At 43.7% G+C, this 27939-nt stretch overlaps 1 protein-coding gene across 1 annotated transcript in view; it reads left to right on the forward strand.

Annotated features, from left to right (window-relative positions):
* LOC141272717 (fer-1-like protein 4) overlaps positions 1–27939 on the forward strand; it is a 227932-nt gene that overhangs the window by 121390 nt on the left and 78603 nt on the right. Inside the window, exons 18-22 of the mRNA XM_073683718.1 lie at positions 107–227; positions 2785–2885; positions 3563–3650; positions 14318–14434; positions 15229–15381. Coding sequence (XP_073539819.1) covers positions 107–227; positions 2785–2885; positions 3563–3650; positions 14318–14434; positions 15229–15381 — 580 coding nt within the window. The remainder of the gene's footprint in view (positions 1–106; positions 228–2784; positions 2886–3562; positions 3651–14317; positions 14435–15228; positions 15382–27939) is intronic.

Below are 27939 nucleotides of genomic sequence, written 5' to 3' on the forward strand. Positions count from 1 at the left end.
ACATTGTGGTATAAGCACTTTACCATGCACTAATGCAATTGCATGTAAATCTAGGCAATATATCATATAAATCAGGTAACTGAATAATTTACTTGTCTGTTTGCAGTTCTTACTCTTATATCCAAATGGGCAATGACAGACCTTGCTTACATGTGTGGAGCTACTGGGAGGACCACAGCTGGAGGTTGTACAATAGTAACTGGATAGTAAAGATTGCTGAGCGTCTGGTAAGGAAAACAAATTCCCAGCATCACACCCTCCTTTATACACTGCAACTCCTTTAGTACACAATCTGTCAACTGCTTAGATAAAGAAACTTTTAAAGCCCCCCATACACATTAGATTAATATAGGTAAAACCCATCGATATTGCTGGTTTCGGACAACACTGTAATGTGTATAGGAGATCCGGACAATTTTTTGTCAAGGGAGAGATTGATCTGGACTACCGATCCTTTTTTTCTCCCGGAGATAATCCAGAACCCAGGAGCACTTGTCCGAACAAGCACTCCTATGTACGTGAGAGGCGGCTCAGATGGCTGCATCGTTCAGCCGACAGCCATATCACGTGTATAGCGGTGTTTACATGTTCTATATTAACTGTTTCAGACAGTGATAGTATTTATAACATGCCACGTTTCCAAATCACAGCCAATTTGATTGGTTGACAACAAGAAGCTCTATATTATTATTTACAGTGAGTGATATGTATATCACCCACTATATATAGTGAGTATGCTTGACTACCAAACGCATTTCAGACAGGTGTCTTTAGACATCGCAATGACTAAAGACACCTGTCTGAAACATGTTTGTTAGCCAAATCTCAGCTCTGAATTTGCGACTTTTTAAACTTTTTGTTACTGACGCACCCCTGGGCCTGTATCGCGCAGCGTTGCGCACGCGGGAGCTTACCCAGAGCCGGATCAGATGGGGGTAGTAGTCTCGTGGCGGTGACCCGGTCCGTGCCCAGGGAGTCAAACTAAGTGGCGAGTCTATTAGCAGTAGATGTTGGATGACTACGCCACCCGTTGAATGCAGCTTTGGAGCTGCCGCTGCAGGGCAGACCGCTGAGGCCGGTGGAAGGATGGTGCAGCGGGGATGGTATAACCCCCAACGGGAGGGGTATGGCCTCAGGGCAGCCGACGTGGATGATGGGGGTAGCAGGAACCACTCAGAGACGATGCGTGTAGTTCAGGGTCTTTACTGGTGACAAAGATAGACCCTCCCGGAGTACTTGCTAGCGATCGGGGCCTGGTCAGTCCTTGAGCAGATGGGATCTCCCCTGGCCAGGCGGAGTTGTAGGCCTCCCAAACTAACGATACTCTTCTGGCTACCTTGCTAGAAGCGGGTATAAGTAGCCCACGTCCCTGAGTGTACCGTGTGGTGCTCACCCGTATGGCCGGTGACTCGGGGCCTTCTAGTAGCTTCCGCTCCACGACGGCGGTGCTGGTCCCATGCGTGTGACCGTGCCTTCGGGTTTCTTGACCAGAGGACCTGAAATCCCCTGCCTGACGGATTCTGCTGCTGGGTAGGAGTTAGTCCCCACAGCCTCGGACTCCGGGTCCGGTCAGAAATCTTCTCAGTCAGGGCGAGCTCTGCAGCTGCCAGCCCCTGACTCCTTGTAACACTGCTCCCACAGAGCTCCTGTTGTTTCTTCCCATAGCTGCTTCTCTTCTCTGTCTCTACTTCTGGCATGGCCCAGGAGCTGGGCCCAGCCGGAGCCACAGCTCCCTGTCAGCCCTCCTGGCTGAACTATCCCTCTGAACTCCCTAACCCCTGCCTCAGCCCCAGGTTTATACAGGGGAAGTTCTTCCCCTCCCAGGACTGGGCAGGAGGTGTGGCATGCATAGGATTCCTGACCAAGAGACCTCCCACCTGCTCTCAGACATAACATTGCATTACTGTGGAAACCAGACCCCTGGGGTGCCACATTACAACAAAGAGTTTTTTTAATGAAGATTTGGATGCTGGAACCCCTTTTAGTTACTTTATGTGATTTCCCTTGTGGCACAGCAAGTTCCTCTGCATTGTTCATTCTTAATTGGGTGAGCTGATCCTTCCTATTTTTTATTATATGCATTAGATAGTTTTCTTATCCCCCACCTATATGCATGTATGTTCCATTCTGCCGAGGGCACCTGTGTTCTTAGTAGGAAAAGTAGCGTAGACGACAACCAGGCACCTCTTGTGGCACCTTCACAATCCGTATGTGTGCTCCCAGTAAAATAACAACACTTACACTCAACTCTGGCTCTCCAACACCACTGGAACATCACGCGATCCCTGCAGTCAATCAGCGGCCGCTTCACTCTTCCCACCTTCGGACGTATCACATACATCTAGAGTGAGAGCAGCAGCAGCGCTTACTTCCTACGGATGTATGTGATTTGATCAAAGGCAAGGAGGGTGAAGCGGCCGCTGATTGACCACAGGGATCAAGTGACTTAATGTTACGTGATCTCCAGGAGAGCCAGTACTGACACCACTGAAACAGCAGCGACACCGCAGATAAGTATAAGTGTTATTATTTTACTAGGAGCAAAAATACGGATTGGAAAGGGGTTGTCAAAGTAGTGAACAACCCCTTTAACATCCAGAGAGAAAAAGCACTGGGCAGTTGAAATGTAATTGGCCAATCCTTGTTTCCCTGACATCCGACATTGCAATAGTCAAGTGGCCTTCATACACATTAGGGTTGGCCAGCGTCACCAAAATAATCAGGCTCAGCCAACATACAGCTAATATGTATTAGCCAGGTTAAGTTTGTAACCATTCCTTACAGGAACATGGACTTGATGAGGTGGAGAAGTTGACAAGAAGACCCAAATCAAATCCAGAAATTCGTCTAAAACAAGTCTTTGAAGAATTTGTTGCTGGTTGCAAGTAAATTATTTTGTATTTTTATGAAAATGCCTAAATTGTAAATTTTTAAAGACATTCTTATTCCTTCTACACATTATAAATCTAGAAACATTTAAAGGGTTATAACTGATTCATTAACAAATTTCGTTATACAAACTGCATACATTATTACATATATCTCCCAGACCTGATGAAATTTATGAGCCTATAAAAATCTATGTCAGAACTACTGTATAATCCGGATACTACAATGAACATGTTATGAGTCCTAGTATGAGATAGAGAGAGCTCATGAGTCCAAGTGTAGTTTCCACCAACCAATCCAGCCTGACTGACAGCTGCAGCTTGCACTGAGCAGCGTGAGATGCTCAGACGCAGAGGAGGAACACTCTAAGAGCAGTCAATCAGGCTGGGTCGGAAGTGATTGAAAATCTATGTCAGAAAGGCTGTATAATAATTTTTGAAAGTTTAAACTCAAAGTAAGTACACCAGCGTTGTAAGGTCTAAGTGGTCTATCTAATAATGTACGCAGCTTTTACTATGAAATCTGGTGACAAATCTACTCTAGGTTCAAGTTTCACCCAGGATGTTTCAGGGGGTCTATTGATTTTGTGATGGTTAGTTTGTGTTTGTGCTGCAGACTTTAATTAAATGTATAGATGTGATAACTAATTTTGTGGTCAATGTGCTATTTGCAGGCAATTCTCTCTCAGCGCTGGAAAGAAAACCATGGCTCGACCAAACAACCTTGATCAATGCAGGTTGAAGTCTCTTCCCTACAACATTGTAAGTCTGTTTCAGGCATAAAAAGAATTTCTGCTTTCTATAAAGTGGACATCCAAACCAAAAAGGAGACTATAAATAAACAAAGTTTTACCGTTAGGGTACGTGCACACGATCAGAAATCGCTGCTGATTGGACGCAGCACACTTGCGCTGTGTGCAAACCGCAGCAGTCACATGTTCCAACATAGTGGATGGAATTTCTAGAATTCCCATGTCCGCTATGCGCCACTGCAGATCATCCTTGGAAACTGACATGCGGCGCATCTTTCCAGACCACAGCATGTCAATTTCTCTGGCGGGTCCGCATGAGGACTTTCCCCATAGACCTAACCTCTATGAGGAAAGTCCGCAAGTAGAAAAAAAATGGTGCCGCTCATTAGCATATTGAGTAAAAGCAGCCGCCGGCTTCTCCACAGAGTTGGGGTCGCAGCAGGCTCTGGATGGTGGGAACGTAGCCTTAGATCCATTTTATACTGCATTTTAAGAACTGTGCTGCTAATTCAGCTCTATTTCTTACATGAAACCTGTCAGGGTATCAGAATATCATGAGATCCTGATAGACAAAAAATGAATCGGTCACATGGAGAAGAGTCAGCTGTGCAGCTTGTTTCTGCTTGGTGCAGCTTGTTTCTGCTTGGTGCAGCTTGTTTCTGCTTGGTGCAGCTTGTCCCTGCTTGGTGCAGCTTGTCCCTGCTTGGTGCAGCTTGTTCCTGCTTGGTGCAGCTTGTCTCTGCTTGGTGCAACTTGTCTCTGCTTGGTGCGGCTTGTTCCTGCTGGGTGCAGCTTGTCCCTGCTTGATGCAGCTTGTCCTTGCTTGGTGCAGCTCGTCCCTGCTTGGTGCAGCTTGTCCCTGCTTGGTGCAGCTTGTTCTTGCTTGGTGCAGCTTGTTCCTGCTTGGTGCAGCTTGCTTGGTGCAGCTTGTCCCTGCTTGGTGCAGCTTGTTCCTGCTTGGTGCAGCTAGTCTCTGCTTGGTGCAGCTTGTCCCTGCTTGGTGCAGCTTGCCCCTGCTTGGTGCAGCTAGCCCCTGCTTGGTACAGCTTGTCCCTGCTTGGTGCAGCTTGTCTCTGCTTGGTGCAGCTTGTCTCTGCTTGGTGCAGCTTGTTTCTGCTTGGTGTAGCTTGTTCCTGCTTGGTGCAGCTTGTTCCTGCTTGGTGCAGCTTGTCTCTGCTTGGTGCAGCTTGTCCCTGCTTGGTGCAGCTTGTTCCTGCTTGGTGCAGCTTGTCTCTGCTTGGTGCAACTTGTCTCTGCTTGGTGCGGCTTGTTCCTGCTGGGTGCAGCTTGTCCTTGCTTGGTGCAGCTTGTCCTTGCTTGGTGCAGTTCGTCCCTGCTTGGTGCAGCTTGTCCCTGCTTGGTGCAGCTTGTTCTTGCTTGGTGCAGCTTGTTCCTGCTTGGTGCAGCTTGCTTGGTGCAGCTTGTCCCTGCTTGGTGCAGCTTGTTCCTGCTTGGTGCAGCTAGTCTCTGCTTGGTGCAGCTTGTCCCTGCTTGGTGCAGCTTGCCCCTGCTTGGTGCAGCTAGCCCCTGCTTGGTACAGCTTGTCCCTGCTTGGTGCAGCTTGTCCCTGCTTGGTGCAGCTTGTCTCTGCTTGGTGCAGCTTGTTTCTGCTTGGTGTAGCTTGTTCCTGCTTGGTGCAGCTTGTTCCTGCTTGGTGCAGCTTGTCTCTGCTTTGTGCAGCTTGTCTCTGCTTTGTGCAGCTTGTCCCTGCTTGGTCCAGCTTGCCCCTGCTTGGTGCAGCTTGCCCCTGCTTGGTACAGCTTGTCCCTGCCTGGTGCAGCTTGTCCCTGTTTGGTGCAGCTTGTCTTTGCTTCGTGCAGCTTGTTTCTGCTTGGTGTAGCTTGTTCCTGCTTGGTGCAGCTTGTCCCTGCTTGGTGCAGCTTGTCCCTGCTTGGTGCAGCTTGTCCCTGCTTGGTGCAGCTTGTCCCTGCTTGGTGCAGCTTGTCCCTGCTTGGTGCAGCTTGTCTCTCCTTGGTGCAGCTTGTCCCTGCTTGGTACAGCTTGTCCCTGCTTGGTGCCGCTTGTCCCTGCTTGGTGCAGCTTGTCTCTGCTTCGTGCAGCTTGTTTCTGCTTGGTGTAGCTTGTTTCTGCTTGGTGTAGCTTGTTCCTGCTTGGTGCAGCTTGTCTCTGCTTGGTGCAGCTTGTCCCTGCTTGGTGCAGCTTGCCCCTGCTTGGTGCAGCTTGCCCCTGCTTGGTACAGCTTGTCCCTGCTTGGTGCAGCTTGTCCCTGCTTGGTGCAGCTTGTCTCTGCTTGGTGCAGCTTGTCCCTGCTTGGTGCAGCTTGTCCCTGCTTGGTGCAGTTTGTCCCTGCTTGGTGCAGCTTGTTCCTGCTTCGTGCAGCTTGTTTCTGCTTGGTTTGGCTTGTTCCTGCTTGGTGCAGCTTGTCTCTCTTTAGTGCAGCTTGTCCCTGCTTGGTGCAGCTTGTTCCTGCTTGGTGCAGCTCATCCCTGTTTGGTGCAGCTTGTTCCTGCTTGGTGCAGCTTGTCCCTGCTTGGTGCAGCTTGTCCCTGCTTGGTGCAGCTTGTCCCTGCGTGGTGCAGCTTGTCCCTGCTTGGTGCAGCTTATCCCTGCTTGGTGCAGCTTGTCCCTGCTTGGTGCAGCTTGTTCCTGCTTGGTGCAGCTTGTCTCTGCTTGGTGCAGCTTGTCCCTGCTTGGTGCAGCTTGTTCCTGCTTGGTGCAGCTTGTCCCTGTTTGGAGCAGCTTGTCCCTGCTTGGTGCAGCTTGTCCCTGTTTGGTGCAGCTTGTTCCAGCTTGGTGCAGCTTGTTCCAGCTTGGTGCAGCTTGTTCCAGCTTGGTGCAGCTTGTTCCTGCTTGGTGCAGCTTGTCCCTGCTTGGTGCAGCTTGTCCCTGTTTGGTGCAGCTTGTTCCTGCTTGGTGCAGCTTGTTCTTGCTTGGTGCAGCTTGTTCCTGCTTGGTGCAGCTTGTCCCTGTTTGGTGCAGCTTGTTCCTGCTTTGTGCAGCTTGTCCCTGCTTGGTGTAACTTGTCCCTGCTTGGTGCAGCTTGTTCCTACTTGGCACGGCTTGATTTGCAGGTCTCTTCCACATGCAAACTGCACTAGCAAGTGGAGCCGGAAGAGGAGAAGCAAGTGAGAGGTTACCCAGTAGACCCTTTTCCTTTTGTTTGGACTTTTGTCCTTGTGCCCAGCTTGTTTTTAAAACTGTGACTGGCTTTTCATATACCAGACTTAAACAGAAGCCTGCTTAAGTCAAATGTATTAAAGAGCACCTGGCTTTGAATAAATTTGCTGCATATTGGAGTATCCATGTGCAACAAACTGTAATTTGGACCGGCTGTGAACTCACATAGATTTCTGCTAAAATTTATGCCAATTTTTAGGTGTAAATTATAGTACATATGTTAGGCTGCATTTGCAACACTCTTCTTCACTATGTTCCCCTCATGTTACATTGTAAAAAATGACACATTTTTGTGCAAAATGTGTGCCAACATCTCTCACTTTTTTTTTCCCACAGAAAATGTATGCAAATAGCTTAAAGGGACTGTCATGTAAAATATTGCTATTAACTTGCAGATATGGTGTTAATCTGCAGGTTAATAGCGTTTTGACACCATGTGGCTGCCCCACTGGCAGCCCCACTGCCGCGAGGAAATGAACTTTATTCCCTTCTATAAGCTCGCTCTTCAGTCATATGGGTGGGCCGACGCAAGTTCAGTCACCGCTCAGTGCATATAGAGTGGCGGCTGTAATAGCGCCCCTAGCACTGACTGATAGCTGGCCTTAATGCTGAGTTGGCTGACAGTCAGTGCCAGGGGTGCATTTACATCCACTGCTCACTACGCACTGAGCGGTGGCTGAAACCATGAAAGCGCCACCCCTATGACTGAAAGAGAGAGGCTGCTGTAGGGAATAAAGTTAATTTCCTCCCGGCTCTCAATGTGGTGGCCATATAGTATCAGAAAGCTATGAACCACAGATTATCCCCATATCTGCAGCCTAATAGTGTTATTTTACATGACAGGTTTCCTTTAATAAATCTCTCCAGCAGTGGCATTTCATAGTAAAACGTAGATCTCTGCAGTTAGGCAGTCAGCAGGTTTTTAGATTACCTGTGGTTCAGGCAGCATGAAACTGATGACAGGTTTCCTGAGTTAATACTGTGTAGAAAGCATATAATGATTATTCTCTAACAGTCATATAAATCTGACACTAATACAGTGGCAATCAAAAGTTTTTAATTTTTTTAAAAATGTGATTACTTCTGTCTGGTTGTTGTGATGTCATTTCCCTGGTGATGAATTGAAAGTGCATAAAGTATTCGTCATGCAAGACTTTAACCCCTTTAACCCTCCGTCAGGAATAACTGATCTGACAGGTGCAGCTCTTTTAGTTTAATTTCTCCCTCCTCACCAGATTGTCAGGAAATTCCCCACCAAAGCATCAAGAGTCAGGAAGGTATTGGGGACCTTCCTGACTCTTGATGCTTTGTGAAGCCTGATATCATAGTTGTACTGCAAAGACCCAGGACAGCAGATATAACTATGCTGCCTTCTTAGACAACATTGTTCCCGAACACGTCACACTATATAAGGTTGGTATTTTATGTTTTTAGTCATCACAATTGTTAATTTAGCTTGTTTTATGAATGGATAGTGCAAAGTTTGTGGATATTTCAAAGAAATAACTAAGGTTTTCTTACAAATGAAAGTTCGGCTCAAAAGATTCCGCCCAGAAGATGATAGTGAAAATACACCACCTCTACCACCTCCCAAAAGAAGGAGATGCACCACGTGCACCATGGAAAGGCTTTCTAATTATGAATGTCACAAATGTCATAATGCAATCTGCCTGACACATGCAAAAATGATGTGCAATTCTTGCTCTTTTCTCTGCAAATGTGTTTTTTTCTAGTGAACCTTTAACATGTAATTCTGAATGAATATGTGTCTAATACCATTTTAGGTACCTTTAAAATTAAGATTTTTACCCTAAATTTACTTTTTAATAATAGTTATCTGTTGAAAACTGAGGGCTATTTGGCGGGAGTTGTGAAATATGTGTACTTTTAGAGTTATTACTTTTATGGTAAGTAAATGGGTTTTTATGTACCTGATTATGTGTACTCTCTTTTATTACATCCATATGTAGGTCACTGATCACTTTTAGAGCACTGAAATTGAGAAAATTAGATATTAGGCATTTTTCTAGCCTGCTCTTGACAGGAGCATTGTAACTGAACTTGTTAGTGAAAACAATGTTCCTGACGGAGGGTTAAAGCCCAAGACGTATTAATACGTATCTGCGCCCTGGGCTTTAAAAGCCTGATATGTATTAATACATCATTGCGATCGCGCCCGCACACACGCTGAGCGGGTGCGATCGCCGCCGGGTGTCAGCTGATTGTCACAGCTGACATCCGGTGCTATGTGCTGGGAGCAGTCCCGCACCGCTCCCAGCACATTAACCCCCGCAATGCTATATTGCGGTGGCAAGGGGAGGTGATCGCAATACTCACCTCCTCTTCCGGTCTCCACTGCTGTCTGCCGCAGATTCCCGGATGTTGCCATGATGACCCGATGTCGTCATAACAACATCCGGGTCACTAGACAGCAGGAAAATATTTTGGTCATGCGCAGTACATGACCAAAATATCTTCTGCATCTGCAGCACTGACAGCCAGTATAGCACGGGGATGGTGCTGCATTCCTGTGCTATACAGGCGATCAAAATAAAAAAATGTGAAAGTCCTATAGTGGGACGCAGAATAAAAGTGAAAAAAGTGTCAGGAAGTGAAAAAAATTTTTTAAAAAAATTGTAAAAATATAAAAAGAAAATAAAAAAATAATCCACCAAAAATAAAAATATAATGTACCCATCAATAAATATTATTATGAAAAAAACAAAAAAAAACAATAAAAGTACACATATTTGGTATCGCCGCGTCCGGAACGACCTGACCTATAAAAGCGTCCTGCTAGTTAACCCATTTAGTGAACACGGTAATAAAAAAAAAAACAAAGCAAAAAACAATGCTTTATCATCATACCTCCAAACAAAAAATGGAATAACACGCAATCAAAAAGACGAATATAAATAAAAATGGTACCACTGAAAACATTATCTTGTCCCGCAAAAATCAAGCCGCCATACAGCTCCATCAGCCAAAAAATAAAAAAGTTATAGCACTCAGAACAAAGCGATCCAAAAAAATATTTTTTTTTAATAAAATAGCTTATATTGTGTAAAAGCGCCAAAACATAAATGTGGGACCACTGTAAACGTACTGACCCGAAAAATAAAGCTACCTTATAAATTTTACCACATGCGGAGCATCATGGAAAAAATCCCATAAAAACAATTTTTGTTTATTCTGCCTCCCAAGAATCGGAATAGAAAGCGATCAAAAAATGACTCTGTCGGCCAAAATATGGAAAAATTATGGCTCTCAAAATATGGCGATGCAAAAACCAGATTTTACAAAACAACGCGTCTTTTAGTGTGTGACAGCTGTGAATCATAAAAACCCGATATGATTCTAGTACCGCTGTAATCGCACTGACCCGAAGAATAAAGTCGTCTTATCACTTATACCGCACGAGGAACAGCATAAAAAATAAACACTAGGGTTAGGGTTGGGGTTAGGGTTGGGCTAGGGTTAGGGTTGTGCTAGGGTTAGGGTTGGGCTAGGGTTAGGTTTGGGGTTAGGGTTGGGTTAGTGTTGGGCTAGGGTTAGGGTTGGGGTTGGGGTTAGGGTTGGGCTAGGGTTAGGGTTGGGGTTGGGATTTTTTCCAAAAGTAAAAAAAAAAAAGATGACGATATGGCGACTAGTGTTGAGCGCAAGTGCTCGCTACTTGAGTTTGCATCGGGTGCTCGGGTATGTACTGAGTATCGGGGGTGCTTGAATGACATGCTCGAGTCTCCGCCCCATATGCTTCATGGCCAAAAAAACCTCGTGGGGATTCCCTGCCATGCACGAACGATCCCCGCATGTTTTTTTGGGGGGTCTAATAACCGTGAAACATGCAAGCGGGGACTCGAGCTGGCCACTCGAGCATGCGCAATACATGGTGCATACCCGAGTACCCGATGCAAACTCAAGTAGCGAGCACTTGCGCTCAAGACTAATGACAACTTATTCAATATGATGACCTAATGTTAGCAAATTCTGTGTTGTATCTCTGGGTTCAAAATGTTCACTATACCCCTTGATAAAATCCCTGAGGGGTCTAGTTTCCAAAATGGTGTCACTTGTGGGGGTTTTCCACTGTTTAGGCACATCAGGGGCACATCCGCTAATTATTCAAGCAAATTTTACATTCAAAAAGTCAAATGGCGCTCCTTCTCTTCCGAGCCATGCCGTGTGCCCAAACAGTGGTTTTCCTCCACATATGGGGTATCTGCTTACTCAGGAGAAATTGTACAACAAACTGCATGGTGAAATTTCTCCTGTTACCCTTATGAAAATGCAAAATTGGGGGCTGAAAAACATATTTGTGGGAAAAATGTGAAAATGTTATTTTTACGGCTCAATGTTCTAAACTTCTGTGAAGCACCTGGGGGTTCAAGGTGCTCACCACACGTCTAGATAAGTTCCCTGAGGGGTCTAGTTTCCAGAATGGTGTCACTTGTGGGGTTTTTCCACTGTTTAGGCACATCAGGGGCTCTCCAAATGCAACATGGCGTCCGCTAATTATTCAAGCAAATTTTACAATCAAAAAGTCAAATGGTGCTCCTCCCTTCCAAACCCTGCCGTGCGCCCAAACAGTGTTTTTTCCCAACGTATGGGGTATCTGTGTGCTCAGGGGAAATTGCACAACAAATTTTGGGGTCCAATTTTTCCTTTTACCCCTGCGAAAATAAAAAAATTGGGTCTAAAGTAACATTTTTGTGAAAAAAAAGTTAAATGTTAATTTTTTCTTCCACATTCCAAAAATTCCTGTGGCGCACCTGAAGGATTAATAAAGTTCTTTAATGTGGTTTTGAGCACCTTGAGGGGTTTTTAGAATGGTGTCACGTTGGGGTATTTTCTGTCATAAAGACCCCTCAAAGTGACTTCAAATGTGATGTGGTCCCTAAAAAAATGGTTTTGTAAATTTTGTTGGAAAAATGAGAGATCGCTGGTCAGCTTTTAACCCTTATAGGTCCCTAATAAAAAAAAAAAATTGGTTCCAAAATTGTGCTGATGTAAAGTAGACATGTGGGAAATGTTATTTATTAACTATTTTGTGTGACATACAGTACAGACCAAAAGTTTGGACACACCTTCTCATTTAAAGATTTTTCTGCATTTTCATGACTTTGAAAATTGTACATTCACACTGAAGGCATCAAAACTATGAATTAACACATGTGGAATTATATACTTAACAAAAAAGTGTGAAACAACTGAAAATATGTCTTATATTCTAGGTTCTTCCAAGTAGCCACCTTTTGCTTTGATGACTGCTTTGCACACTCTTGGCATTCTCTTGATGAGCTTCAAGAGGTAGTCACCGGAAATGGTTTTCACTTCACAGGTGTGCCCTGTCAGGTTTAATAAGTGGGATTTATTGCCTTATAAATGGGGTTGGGACCATCAGTTGTGTTGTGCCGAAGTCTGGTGGATACACAGCTGATAGTCCTACTGAATAGACTGTTAGAATTTGTATTAAGGCAAGAAAAAAGCAGCTAAGTAAAGAAAAATGAGTGGCCATCATTACTCTAAGAAATGAAAGTCAGTCAGTCCGAAAAATTGGGAAAACTTTGAAAGTGTCCCCAAGTGCAGTTGCAAAAACCATCAAGCGCTACAAAGAAACTGGCTCACATGAGGACCGCCCCAGGAAAGGAAGACCAAGAGTCACCTCTGCTTCTGAGGATAAGTTTATCCGAGTCACCAGCCTCAGAAATCGCAGGTTAACAGCAGCTCAGATTAGAGACCAGGTCAAATCCACACAGAGTTCTAGCAGCAGACACATCTCTACAACAACTGTTAAGAGGAGACTTTGTGCAGCAGGCCTTCATGGTAAAATAGCTGCTAGGAAACCACTGCTAAGGACAGGCAACAAGCAGAAGAGACTTGTTTGGGCTAAAGAACACAAGGAATGGACATTAGACCAGTGGAAATCTGTGCTTTGGTCTGATGAGTCCAAATTTGAGATCTTTGGTTCCAACCACCGTGTCTTTGTGCGACGCAGAAAAGGTGAACGTATGGACTCTACATGCCTGGTTCCCACCGTGAAGCATGGAGGAGGAGGTGTGATGGTGTGGGGGTGCTTTGCTGGTGACACTATTGGTGATTTATTCAAAATTGAAGGCATACTGAACCAGCATGGCTACCAAAGCATCTTGCAGCGGCATGCTATTCCATCTGGTTTGCGTTTAGTTGGACCATCATTTATTTTTCAACAGGACAATGACCCAAAACACACCTCCAGGATGTGTAAGGGCTATTTGACCAAGAAGGAGAGTGATGGGGAGCTACGCCAGATGATCTGGCCTCCACAGTCACCAGACCTGAACCCAATCGAGATGGTTTGGGGTGAGCTGGACCGCAGAGTGAAGGCAAAAGGGCCAACAAGTGCTAAGCATCTCTGGGAACTCCTTCAAGATTGTTTGAAGACCATTTCCGGTGACTACCTCTTGAAGCTCATCAAGAGAATGCCAAGAGTGTGCAAAGCAGTCATCAAAGCAAAAGGTGGCTACTTTGAAGAACCTAGAATATAAGACATATTTTCAGTTGTTTCACACTTTTTTGTTAAGTATATAATTCCTCATGTGTTAATTCATAGTTTTGATGCCTTCAGTGTGAATGTACAATTTTCATAGTCAAGAAAATACAGAAAAATCTTTAAATGAGAAGGTGTGTCCAAACTTTTGGTCTGTACTGTATCTCTCTGATTTAAGGGCATAAAAATTAAAATTTAGAAAATTGCGAAATTTTCCAAATTTTCGCCAAATTTCCATTTTTTTCACAAATAAACGCAAGTGATATTGAAGAAATTTTACCACAATCATGAAGTACAATATGTCACGAAAAAAATATCTCAGAATCAGGGGATCCGTTGAAGCGTTCCAGAGTAATTACCTCATAAAGTGACAGTGGTCAGAATTGTAAAAACTGGCCTGGTCATTAACGTGCAAACCACCCTCGGTGGTAAAGGGGTTAAGACACTTTTGGAGCTTCCAAAACAGGCAATTCAATTATAAAACTACAGATTTTAAATGTTATATTAGCAAAGGAACTTAGAAACTACACTAAAAAATGTCACAGTTTTGCCTTCTTTACCATTTAAAATGCCGTCCAATCAGCAGACACCATGTTATAGAGAGGGGGGGAGTTGAGGAGCTTGGTATATAGTTTTGTGAAAAAAAAATTCAGTATAACATGTTTTTTCATAATTTAATCCTCCACTCTTTCTGCAATTTTTGGTCCAGTGGGCGGTCCTATCAGTGATTGAAAACTACATCTGTATGTACACTTATACATAGAAAACTGTCAATCACTGATAGGACCGACCACTGGATCAAAAGTTCTAGAAAGGGAAGAGATTTAAATGATTAAAACAGAGATTATCCTGTACATTTTCTCACAAAACTATATATCAGCCTCCTTAGCTGCCCCTGCTCTATGACATGTGGCCTGCAGATGACAGGTTCCCTTTAAGTGGGTCTTACCATGCAATTTTTCAGAGATCCAATCATTAATTTGAAGTTATTCTGTTATACTTTCTCTTTTCAGATCCTCTATGCTAAACAGGCCATAAGAGCCAGTCGGAAGCTGACCAAGCACAATGTGAAGGAGAAGATTAATGATGCCAGGAAAATTCTAACAAAAGTTAGATTCTTGGCTAAAATGGTGCGTTTACCCTTTAAGTAGTAGAATTGTGCCTTAGCTTTGAACTATTGGCTTTCATTGAACCTTTAGTGTAGACTGAACGTATGAATGATGTGTGATCTTTTGGTGTTGCCCATGAGAGTTTGCGTAGAGATTTGTTCATATTGATTGTACACAGCAGTGGAATATTTGTACAGGCGTATAACCAATCATTGGGATTGTAGTTTTAATGGTTCATAAGCTTTGCAAAATGTAAGAATTATGAGCGTTCATGGGAAAGAAAGATCTGTTTGTAAAATGCCATTTTACTTTAAAGTTCAATTTCCTAACAAAATGTAACAATTGGAATTTATGCAATTGAATAATTAGCAAGGCTGTGAGAAATCTTAAAAGGGGTGTCCAAAAATGACATACTGGTGACTGATTTTTAGGATTAATTATCACTGTCAGATCAGTGGGGGGGTCGACACTTGGCACCTTCTCTGGGTACTGCAGTTTAGCTCTCATTCACTTTAATAGATGCCAGAGATGCAGTACCCAAGAATCACCACTACACTGTGTATGGAGCAGTGCTGTTTACAGCTGATCGGTGGGGATGCCAAATATCAAACGCCTACTGATCCCAGGGATAGATCAATATCACAGTACTGGACAGCCCCTTTAATTTTCTGATATTTGTCCTAGAATTATCAGACAACAGTCTATACTCCAGTGGCAGAATGCATCCACTAACAATAGCACGCACAGCATGTCTTCAGTGCTGTACAGGACCTGTACTGAAGGTGCAGATATAATGTGATTTCTTTGATTTACAGCCGCAGTGCACTCTTCCAGATGTACTCATATGGATGTTCAGCAATAACAAGCGAGTGGCGTATGCACGAATCCCAGCACAAAACATCCTCTACTCTGTAGTAGAAGAGGAGAAGGGGAAGGACTGCGGCAAGATCTCTACAATATATTTCAAGGTGAAAAATACTACAATGGAATTACATTTTTTTTCTATCTTCTTGTTCTATAATTGTTTTTTCATTGAGGCATACCCCTACATAAATGTGACATGCAGAAGTAGTGCTGTTGCTTTAAAAGCATTCAGCAACTATTAGAAGTAATACAAGCACATGAGACAGGAAGTGTTGTGCTCCAGAAGCATCCAGCAACTAGAGGGGTTAACACAGTCACAGGAGAAGGGGAGTGTTTTAGCAGAGCCCCAGGGGGGTTGTGGGGAAGTGGTGGACTGTCTGGCTGGAGCTGAAGAGGAAGAGTGTGTGTGTGTTCTGTATCTCACAGAAGCGCCCCTGCAAGTGAAAAGGATTCAAGTCAGGAGTGAAGCTAAGCACAGGTCAGGTAGAGTTCCTGAACTAACAGTGCAGAGTATTGTCAGGCAGAAAGATAAGGACTGGAAGAAATGGTGTCACAGGGATCATCTCCCTCAGCAAACTCTCCCCACCTCCTCCATCTCACTGTGCTGTAAAGAATGCTGTGTTCATTAATGTACATTGCATTAGAACTGTACTACTGAGAAGACTGTGAACTGCTGTGCTGCTAAGGAAACTGTACTGTTTGTCACTGGAGCCTGTTGCTCATAAGACTTAACTTGCACTGGCTGTGCAGCTTCTAATTAAATGCTACTGTTCTACTGCTTATGAGGACTCTTGTCAAGTGTGTCTGGTCAGCAAGTGAAGCAACCTACCTGTCGGTGCCTGAGGGTCAATACCTCTGTGTGCCTGAGAGAAGCTGCCGCACATGGTCTATGGTCGCCCTGAGTAACGGTTCCCCCCGAATTCCAAAGAATTCATGTAACCTGTTTCGCCCCTATCTGAACCTAGCGATGTGCGTGTAACATAGACATAGAAATAAAATAGAACATATTGGAAGCTGGCACCACCAACAGATGGCGATTATAAGCTTACTACATTATACATTGAGCTCAATAATAAAACAATTCTTTTTTACCTATAGTATCGCTTTTTACCTGTAGATATAGGGTCAATTTAAACCCTGTGTAGTGGGCTTATTGGAAGGGCGGCTACAGGAAGAAAATTAAGTTTTATTCTCCCTGTTGCCTCTTGCTTCCAGTTATCGGGCGGTACAAAGAGCTGCTATAGTCGCTTCTCACAACACAGTGATTGTGGCCGTAATCACCACATTTCTATTGACAGCTTGATCTGCACACATTTACTGCACAAACGCTGCAGAATGGGCTGTCAATCTTTGTGCAGGGGGGAGTGATTACATCCACAATCATTATATAGTGAGTAATAACTGTTACAGCCCCCTGCACCGCCCCATTGACTGGAAGCAAGTGACTGCAGGGAAAATAAAACTTTACTTTCCCCCTGTAGCAGCGCTTCCTATTACGCTGGGTACCTTAAGATTAACCCTATATCCCCAGGTAAGTAGTGTTTCTCGAGGTGACCGCTTCCCTTTAAGATTTTAAGCTCCCTCTAATGGTGGTTGCAAGCTAGCAAAATGTTAGTTTTAAAGGATTTTTTTTAATTTGCTTGACAACAGATAGCGTGATAACATAATAAACCCCTCATCTGTCCAGTGCTGCTTCTCCGCTGCTCTCCACCATTCCCGCTGCTCATCACGTGCTGTATATCATTCATTGCAGCTATTCAGTAGCCTCAGCAGTCACATCCTGTACATGCTAGCATCATGTAGCAGCTGCAACAGCAAACAAGATTTTAGGGTGTATAAAAGAGAGATAAAATCCTGTGATCCCAACGTATTGTTACCCCTTTATAAATCACTGGTGAGGCCACATCTGGAATACGGGATCCAGTTTTGGGCTGCATATTTTAAAATGGATATTCAGAAGTTAGTCAGTTCAAAGGCGGGCAACTAGATTATTACAAGGGATGGAAGGCCTATTATATGATGAGAGGTTGGAAAAGTTGAGATTGTTTAGCTTAGAAAAAAGACGTCTCAGAGGAGATCTCATTTACATGTTGTGACAGAGTCACTGGTATGATTTATGAGGGGAGGTATGTGTTACACGGGTTGCTAGCCTGTGTGAACTGAAGCCAATAAATTTTCTGCCAGCATGTTATATGCTGGAGGGTTAACTCACTTAAAGGGCGTGGTTTTAGGGGAATGACATAGTGATGGGAGGGACGTCATTCCCCATACCTCCACCTCAGGGTGTGGCTGAGCAAAGTTTAAATGTTCAGTCCTGTTTTTTTTTTCTCTGTGTTGTGTTTGCAGAGGCAAGGTCTCCAGACTGGACAGTCATAGCTCAGGAGGGAGCTGAAGGCTGGACACAACCTGTGTGGGCGAACCCCACACACATATATGGACTGTGCTACAGTTTATCTTTTGTTTTGTTGTTTTGCCAAGTAAGGCTGTATTTATTTTGCAGGAGTGCAGAGCTTTATGCTGGTTAATAAAGCCAGCAAAGAAAGCCCGGGTTCCTGAGTCTACTTCCCGAAGTGGCCGAGCGAGTCGTCCTACCACAATGTATAAATATATGTGTGGTCAATAGAAAGGACTAGCACATGACTTATTCCTTCCAAAGACCATACTGAGGACCAGGGGGCACTTATTACGGGTGGAAGAAAGGCGATTCCGGCATCTAAACAGGAAAGGATTCTTTACAGTCAGAGCAGTAAGACTGTGGAATGCCCTACCACAAGAAGTAGAAATGGCCGACACTATAACAGCTTTCAAAAAAGGGCTGGATGATTTCTTCAGCATAAATAAGATTGTGGGTTATAGATAATTTAGTGACAAAAATGTGTAGCGGATGGAGAAAGGTTGAACTCGATGGACGTAGGTCTTTTTTCAAACTATGTAACTATGTCTAAGGCCAATGATAGTCTACAGTGGTCAAGGTAATAATGTACAGCATGTCACCATTGTAGCAGTGGGGCACTGGAATAATAGGGGATTTCTAGGGTAAATTTTGGTTCTATTATTATTCTTTCTTCTGTCAGGCAAACATCTAGGCTACAAGTCTGCAGTCACTCTATGTGACTGCAGACTTGTGAATCCTCACATCACACGCAGTGCACACTCAGGTGATTCTTCTGAGGTCAGATAACCACTTAAATGACCAATCTATGTACTTGGAATGGAATTTGGAGCTTTGTATCAGAAAAATTCATGATAAAAATGCTAATAATTTAATTAACATTACATTTTTAATCTACTTAAAGCAAAAAAAAAAATGCTTAGAAAGATGGTTGTAGGTGCCATGCAGTTCTACAAATCTATTGAGTTGCATTTGAAGTGATGTATTATAAGATATAAGTATTAGTGTGCACAGTGTGCCGGCCTCCAGACACCGGAGGGGGCGATGCAGGGAGACGGTAACTGGTTTTCATTTGCTGCTCCCACTTTGCGCAGCTTCCTGGGTCAGACTGCAGGGGAGCGACTACCCCCTCCCTTTGTGCTCTGCTCTGTCCTGTCTTCATGGCCGTCCAGTTTGTAAGCATCCTATGCTCAACCCGGGTCCTTTTTCCCTTATGGGAGCTACTTTGCGACTATGGCCGTCGCTTATCTCTTCTGTCTCGGACGCTCTGAAATTCCCTCCCAGGGCACTTTCTTCATTTTATGTACTATGTTCCATCTTGGCCCGTTACATTTGTGAGCTATAAACTCTGGGCCGTACTGCTAGGCGCCCTAACCCAGGACCCATCTCCGATCGATCACTCTGTTCTTTCAGTCACTTTTCTTCTGTTTCTCTGCTCAAGATCTCTCTATCCTCTGTCTCCTTTCTCATTATGGACACCCACGTCATGTGGTACTGCTCACATTCTCCTTAGGTCTTTTCTCTATGCACACTGAGCACTGTCTGATATTCTAACAGGAAATTGTCTTTCACACTTCAAAATACTTTTGTAACAATACACATGTTCTTCAAGGGGGAACATGGACAGTATGTCCATCTCCTTACATATCTATATGTGTCATGTATAAGATATGTGTATGTCCTGTATAGAGTGCAGTATATGCATGGGGTATTATGTATATGTGTGTGTCATGTATAGGTGTAATCATAGAATCATAGAATGGTAGAGTTGGAAGGGACCTCCTGGGTCATCTGGTCCAACCCCCTGCTCAAAGCAGGATTCACTAAATCATCTCAGACAGATGTCTGTCCAGCCTCTGTTTGAAGACGTCCATTGAAGGGGAGCTCACCACCTCTCGTGGCAGCCTGTTCCACTCATTAATCACCCTAACTGTCAAAAAGTTTTTTCTAATATCTAATCTGTGTCTCCTCCCATTTAGTTTCATCCCATTGCTTCTAGTCTTTCCTTGTGCAAATGAGAATAAAGATGATCCTTCTACAATGTGACAGCCCTTGACATATTTGTAGACAGCTATTAAGTCTCCTCTCAGTCTTCTTTTTTGCAAGCTAAACATTCCCAAATCCTGCAACCGTTCCTCATAGGACATAGTTTGCAGACCAGTCACCATTCTGGTCGCTCTTCTCTGAACTTGCTCCAGTTTGTCTATGTCTTTTTTAAAATGTGGTTCCCAAAACTGTACACAGTATTCCAGATGAGGTCTGACCAAAGAGGAGTAAAGACCGATAATGACTTCACGTGATCTAGACTGTATGCTTCTGTTAATACATCCCAGAGTTGTATTTGCCTTTTTTGCTGCTGCATCACACTGTTGACTCATGTTCAGTCTATGATCTATTAGTATACCTAAGTCTTTTTCACATGTACTGTTGCTTAGCTCTATTCCTCCCATTCTGTATATGCTTTTTTCATTTTTATTGCCCAGATGTAGTACTTTGCATTTTTCCCTGTTAAAAACCATTCTGTTGCTTGCTGCCCACTGCTCCAGTTTATTTAGGTCTTTTTTAATCCTCTCTCTCTCTTCTCTAGTATTAGCTATCCCTCCTAGCTTTGTGTCATCAGCAAATTTAATCAGTTTACCCTCAATTCCTTCATCTAAATCATTGATAAAGATGTTGAACAATACAGGTCCCAGGATGGAGCCCTGTGGTACCCCACTTGAGACCTTCATCCAGCTGGATGTGAAGCCATTTACAACCACCCTTTGAGTCCGATCACTAAGCCAGTTATGAATCCACCTAACAGTTGCCTGGTCCATTGCATACTTGGTCATTTTTTCAATAAGGATGGTGTGAGATACTTTGTCAAATGCTTTGCTGAAGTCAAGATATACTATATCTACAGCATTTCCCTGATCCACCCAGTCAGTGATTCTGTCATAGAAGGAAATTAAATTAGTCTGACATGACTTGTTAGTTACAAACCCATGCTGACTCTGGTTAATCACTTCATTCTTATCCATGTACTTACATACATGTTGTTTAATAATTTGTTCAAAGATCTTTCCTGGTATAGAAGTCAGACTCACCGGCCTATAGTTCCCTGGGTCCACCTTCTTCCCCTTTTTGAAGATAGGAACAACATTTGCTCTTCTCCAGTCTTCTGGGTCTTCTCCTGTTCTCCAAGAATTTTCAAAGATTATGGAGAGTGGTTCTAAAATTTCTTCTACGATCTCCTTCAGTACTCTGGGGTGTAATTAATCTGGACCTGGAGACTTGAACTCATTTATGTTAGCTAAATATTCCCTCACAATCTTTCTGTTTACAGATAACTTGGATTCTTCTATTCCTTTGAAAGGACAGTGAAGATCAGTTGATGTTACATTTTCTTTCTGAGAGATAACAGATGCAAAATAGGAATTAAAAAGTTCGGCCTTCTCAACATCCTCTCTTACCATTTCTCCATTTTCATCCTGTAAAAATCCTATAGCATCTTTGACTTTTCTTTTACTTTTGACATACCCCCAAAATTCTTTTTTATTGCTTTTGACATATCTTGCAAGCCTTAATTCATTGTCAGCTTTAGCTAACCTGATACGTGCTCTACAGGATCTGCAGACTGCATTATAATCTTCTTTAGATATGCCTCCCTCTTTCCATTTAATAAACATTTCTTTCTTTCTTTTTAGCATGTGTTTAAGTTCTGTGTTCATCCATCCTGGTTTCCTTAAATGCTTCCCATTCTTCCTACTTTTCGGGATTGTTAACGATTGAGCTTTGAGAATCTCATTTTTAAAAATTTCCCATCCTTCCTGGACATTTTTGTCCTTAAGGACATCCAGCCATTGGATCCCTCCTATTCTCTTTCTGAGTCTCTTAAAATCTGCCTTTCTAAAATCTAACCTTGAAGTTTGAGTCTTCACATGTCTTCCTCCTCTAGTTATCCAATATTCTATAATAGCATGATCGCTGCCTCCTAGGGTCCCAGCCACCTTTACCTCCTCAACCATTTCCTCCCTGTTTATAAGGATTAGATCCAAAGTAGCAGATCCCCTTGTTTTCTCCCCTACCTTTTGGAAGATAAAGTTGTCAGCAAGAGAGGATAAGAATTTGCTTGACCTGTTAGTTTTACTTGAGAGAGCTTCCCAACAAATGTCTGGATAGTTGAAATCTCCCATGACCACTACGTCATATTTTTTGGAGAACTTGGTCATTTGATACATAAAGAGTTCATCCATATCTTCAGCTTGCCCAGGTGGCCTGTAGTAAATGCCTACAATGGTGTCCTTTCCGTTGTTCTCTCCTTTTATTCTTACCCAAACAGTTTCCACAGAACTCCCAGTCTCTGAAGCTTCAATCTCTGTGCAGATATACGCTTTTCTAACATACAATGCGACACCTCCTCCTCGTTTATCAAGTCTGTTTCTTGCAAATAAGTTGTATCCTTTTAGCCTTTTATTCCAATCATGTGTATCGTCCCACCAAGTTTCAGTGATTCCAATGACATCATATTTCTTTTCCTGCATTAGTAGTTCCAATTCTCCTTGTTTGTTGCCCATGCTTTGTGCCTTTGTATAAAAACATTTTAGTTTGTGATTGGTTTCTCTTCCTCCCATATTTTTATTATTTAAATTGTTTTGTCTTTGTTCTTCCTTTCCACTTCCAGTAGCAGAGATCTCAATAGTATTTGTCAGCTGTATGGCTTTTTCTGGCCTTTTGCTTCCCTTCCCACATTGTTCTAGTTTAAAGCTCTCCTGATGAGTGTAGCAAGGCGACTTCCAAATACATGTTTTCCAGTCTTCGTAAGGTGCACCCCATCTCTAGCAAGTAGTCCATCGTATAGGTAATTCATTCCGTGATCCAGAAATCCAAATCCTTGTTGACGGCACCATCGACGTAGCCAGTTGTTCACCTGTAGAATCTTATTCCACCTCCTTGTTCCATGGCCATCCACTGGGAGGATGGATGAGAAGACCACCTGCACTCCCAATTCTTTCACTTTCTTGCCTAAGTCTTCAAAGTCACTGCAGATGGTTTCCAGGTCCTTTCTTGCGGTGTCATTTGTCCCCACATGTATTAGCAGGAATGGGTAGTGATCTGTAGGTCTGAAGAGTCTTGATATCCTGTCAGACACATCTTTAATTTTTGCTCCTGGAAGACAGCACATTTCTCTTGAGGTTATGTCTGGTCTGCAGATAGCGGCCTCTGTTCCTCTTAACAGGGAATCCCCCATGACCACCACTCTCCGTTTTTTCTTCACAACATTCTTCTTTCTCCATCCAGGAGGATTCTGAGGGCTTACAAGGTTATTCATTGCTGGCAAAGTCTTATCTTGCTGTATTTCTTCATGGTGCTCCTGTGAGAGAGCCTGGTACTGGTTCCTGAGCAGTATGGGTGCTGACTGCCTCTCGAACCTCCTGCTTCTGTGGGTCACATGCTTCCATTCCTCTGTTTCCTCAGGAGCAGTTCGAATTTCTTCTCTTTCTGAATCATGAAGAGATAATTCTGCTCTGTCTAAGAACTCTTCACCTTCCTTAATGATTTTCAAGGTAGTTAACCTCTCTTCTAGATTTCGCAACTTTTCCTCCAACAGGGACACAAGCTTGCATTTCTGGCATGTGAAGTTTGGCTTTTCCACTGGCAAGTCTGTGAACATGTAGCAGGATATGCAGATCATCAAATGGCTCCTGGACTCTTCCATGTTCTTACTGTTAATGTTCTAAAAACAGTGAAAAAAGCTTAAAAAAAAAAGCTTCAAAATGCGGCGCGCGGTTTACCGATATCCTCTTTTCAGCTCCAACAGCCAAAATCCAGTGTTCTTTGAGCTCGCGGAGACTCTTCACTTACCCCAAAATGCAGTGGAAATATGCAAATTATCTCCTCAGGACTCCTCCCCTGGTTTACCGATGTCCTCTTTTCAGCTCCAACAGCCAAAATCCAGTGTTCTTTGAGCTCGCGGAGACTCTTCACTTACCCCAAAATGCAGTGGAAATATGCAAATTATCTCCTCAGGACTCCTCCCCTGGTTTACCGATGTCCTCTTTTCAGCTCCAACAGCCAAAATCCAGTGTTCTTTGAGCTCGCGGAGACTCTTCACTTACCCCAAAATGCAGTGGAAATATGCAAATTATCTCCTCAGGACTCCTCCCCTGGTTTACCAATGTCCTCTTTTCAGCTCCAACAGCCAAAATCCAGTGTTCTTTGAGCTCGCGGAGACTCTTCACTTACCCCAAAATGCAGTGGAAATATGCAAATTATCTCCTCAGGACTCCTCCCCTGGTTTACCGATGTCCTCTTTTCAGCTCCAACAGCCAAAATCCAGTGTTCTTTGAGCTCACGGAGACTCTTCACTTACCACAAAATGCAGTGGAAATATGCAAATTATCTCCTCAGGACTCCTCCCCTGGTTTACCGATGTTCTCTTTTCAGCTCCAACAGCCAAAATCCAGTGTTCTTTGAGCTCGCGGAGACTCTTCACTTACCCCAAAATGCAGTGGGAATATGCAAATTATCTCCTCAGGACTCCTCCCCTGGTTTACCGATGTCCTCTTTTCAGCTCCAACAGCCAAAATCCAGTGTTCTTTGAGCTCGCGGAGACTCTTCACTTACCCCAAAATGCAGTGGGAATATGCAAATTATCTCCTCAGGACTCCTCCCCTGGTTTACCGATGTCCTCTTTTCAGCTCCAACAGCCAAAATCCAGTGTTCTTTGAGCTCGCGGAGACTCTTCACTTACCCCAAAATGCAGTGGGAATATGCAAATTATCTCCTCAGGACTCCTCCCCTGGTTTACCGATGTCCTCTTTTCAGCTCCAACAGCCAAAATCCAGTGTTCTTTGAGCTCGCGGAGACTCTTCACTTACCCCAAAATGCAGTGGGAATATGCAAATTATCTCCTCAGGACTCCTCCCCTGGTTTACCGATGTCCTCTTTTCAGCTCCAACAGCCAAAATCCAGTGTTCTTTGAGCTCGCGGAGACTCTTCACTTACCCCAAAATGCAGTGGGAATATGCAAATTATCTCCTCAGGACTCCTCCCCTGGTTTACCGATGTCCTCTTTTCAGCTCCAACAGCCAAAATCCAGTGTTCTTTGAGCTCGCGGAGACTCTTCACTTACCCCAAAATGCAGTGGGAATATGCAAATTATCTCCTCAGGACTCCTCCCCTGGTTTACCGATGTCCTCTTTTCAGCTCCAACAGCCAAAATCCAGTGTTCTTTGAGCTCGCGGAGACTCTTCACTTACCCCAAAATGCAGTGGGAATATGCAAATTATCTCCTCAGGACTCCTCCCCTGGTTTACCGATGTCTTCTTTTCAGCTCCAACAGCCAAAATCCAGTGTTCTTTGAGCTCGCGGAGACTCTTCACTTACCCCAAAATGCAGTGGGAATATGCAAATTATCTCCTCAGGACTCCTCCCCTGGTTTACCGATGTCCTCTTTTCAGCTCCAACAGCCAAAATCCAGTGTTCTTTGAGCTCGCGGAGACTCTTCACTTACCCCAAAATGCAGTGGGAATATGCAAATTATCTCCTCAGGACTCCTCCCCTGGTTTACCGATGTCCTCTTTTCAGCTCCAACAGCCAAAATCCAGTGTTCTTTGAGCTCGCGGAGACTCTTCACTTACCCCAAAATGCAGTGGGAATATGCAAATTATTCCCACTGCAATAATATATGTGCGTGTGTCAGACGTGTATACACTGTATATATATATATATACATATATTACAAACTATACATGACACACATACAGTATATTGCACCCTATACATGACATACACATATAAATATATATATATATATATATTATACTCTATACATGACATACACACACACACATATATACATTATATCCTATACATGACACACACATACAAATATATACATATTATAACCTATACATGACATACTACTATATATAGATTGCACCCTACACATGACATTTATTATGTGCAGCGGCATAACGACCGGGCCCATGAGAGAGGGGGGCCATCGCTATTTCCTCTAATTCACCTCAAGTTGAAAACCACTGTGGTGCAAAGAGCCACTGGCTCCCTGTCCCTCACTTGTTCTGCAGATGCAGGCCAATTATAGGTGTAATGACGTCAGACAGAGCTCTGTAGCTATTGGTGTTATGATCTGCTACAAGAACTAAGGAAAGAAAGGGAATCTGTCTCTACAATAAGACTAAGCTGATTCCCTACGTTGCAGCGGGCGACCTGTTCCTTGTGAACAGACCCGCCTTCGTCCTCAGCTAGTCTGAACGCAAACCTATAGAATAAAGGGAGGGGTCCCTAAAAGAACTAAGGACTGGGACAAAATTGGACACCTCCTAGAAGATGTTGTAGCGGAGCAAAAAGACAAACAGACAAAAAGTACTTAGAGGTCCAAAGGACCAAACGAACTGGAGAGATAGGTACAAAAGCACCTGGCAAGATAGAGAGTCAAATAACACTGAAGTCCAGCAAAGCCAGAAGGGCGGAGCTGGAATAAATAGGCAGCAGGTCACGTGACCACAAAATAGAAAAAAACTAACAGGAGAGTTCTAACAATTGGCCTCTGATAGGGCCCTGGCTGTAGAGTAGGTGCAGGGCATTTGTAGGGTGTAATATATACAGTATATATGTCAGTGTCATGTGTAGGGTGTAATGTGTATGTGTGTAATATATAGGTGTAATTTTCATGCTTGAAATTCTGCACATTGACATGCTGAATCCTAATGGTGTGTAATATATGCTCTGTTAGGATTTTGCTCTGCTTGCGGTTTGATCATCAATGATCACTCACATGCGATTTCCAGACTTGTGGACATGTGATGACTGATGTCTCCTGCTTCTCTCATTTGAAAATTCAAACAATTAGAGAAGCAGGAGGAGAAGTCAGTCGGCAAATGACCACAAGTCTGTAAATCACATGTGAGTGACCATGTCATGACCGCTTGAATAGATAAGCAATGCGAAATCCTAATAGGGCGCATATTACACACCTTTAGGATTTGGCACGACAATGTCAACTGGTAGAATTACAAACATAGGGGCACATGTCTGTCTGGGGTAGCAGAGTAGGGAGCAGCCTTCGGGGTCCAGTCTCTTGGGCTAGTCATCCTGGTCGCATCGTCCCGGCTGGATATTAAATGTATGTTCTATCTGAAATGCGGCAGCATCAGAGAAAAACATAGAGGGCGGCAATATTAGAGTCAATGTCTGATTCTTGCTGCCCAGGGGTCGTGCAGTAGGAATCAGCTGTCAGGTTCCTTATCTTGTGGCAAAACAACAGTGGAAGCCTCATACGTTACATGGCGTCACTGCTGTCTTCACTTCACATGTAATGGTTCAATGTGAAAATGAAAGCCATTGTATCAATATAATGCAACATTAGCAGCTTAGGTGTATTATGAGTTCTTCAATACAAAAAGTGAAACTCCTATATTATATAGAGTCATTACAAACAGAGTGATCTATTTCAAGTGTTTATTTCTGTTAATGTTGATGATTATCTCTTACAGCCAATGAAAGCACAAAAGTCATTATCTCAGCAAATTAGAATACTTTATAACAGCTTGAAAAATGTTTTGTTTTTAAAATCCGAAATGTTGGCCTACTGAAATGTATGTTCAGTAAATGCACTCAATACTTGTCGGGGCTCCTTTTGCATCAATTACTGCATCAGTGCGGCGTGGCATGGAGGCGATCAGCCTGTGGCACTGCTGAGGTATTACGGAAGCCCAGGTTGCTTTGATAGCAGCCTTCAGCTCGTCTGCATTGTTGGGTCTGGTGTCTCTCATCTTCCTCTTGACAATACCCCATAGATTCTCTATGGGGTTAAGGTCAGGCGAGTTTGCTGGTCAATCAAGCACAGTGATACTGTTGTTTGTAAACCAGGTATTGGTACTTTTGGCAGTGTAGACAGGTGCCAAGTCCTGCTGGAGAATGACATTTCCATCTCCAAAAATCTTGTCGGCAGAGGGAAGCATGAAGTGCTCTAAAATTTCCTGGTAAACGGCTGCGCTGACTTTGGTCTTGATGAAACACAGTGGACCTACACCAGCAGATGACATGGCTCCCCAAACCATCACTGATTCTGGAAACTTCACACTAGACCTCAAGCAGCTTGGATTGTGGCCTCTCCACTCTTCCTCCAGACTCTGGGACCTTGATTTCCAAATGAAAATTGGAACTCTGGGACCTTGTGGAGTGTGTCAATGACTGCCTTCTGGACATCTGTCAAGTCAGCAGTCTTCCCCGTGATTGTGGAGCATACTGAAACAGACTAAGG

The sequence above is a fragment of the Phyllobates terribilis genome, unplaced genomic scaffold (genome assembly GCF_046119375.1).
Source record: "Phyllobates terribilis strain yellow unplaced genomic scaffold, ASM4611937v1 Scaffold_5__5_contigs__length_657084704, whole genome shotgun sequence".
Classification (NCBI taxonomy): Eukaryota; Metazoa; Chordata; class Amphibia; order Anura; family Dendrobatidae; genus Phyllobates; species Phyllobates terribilis.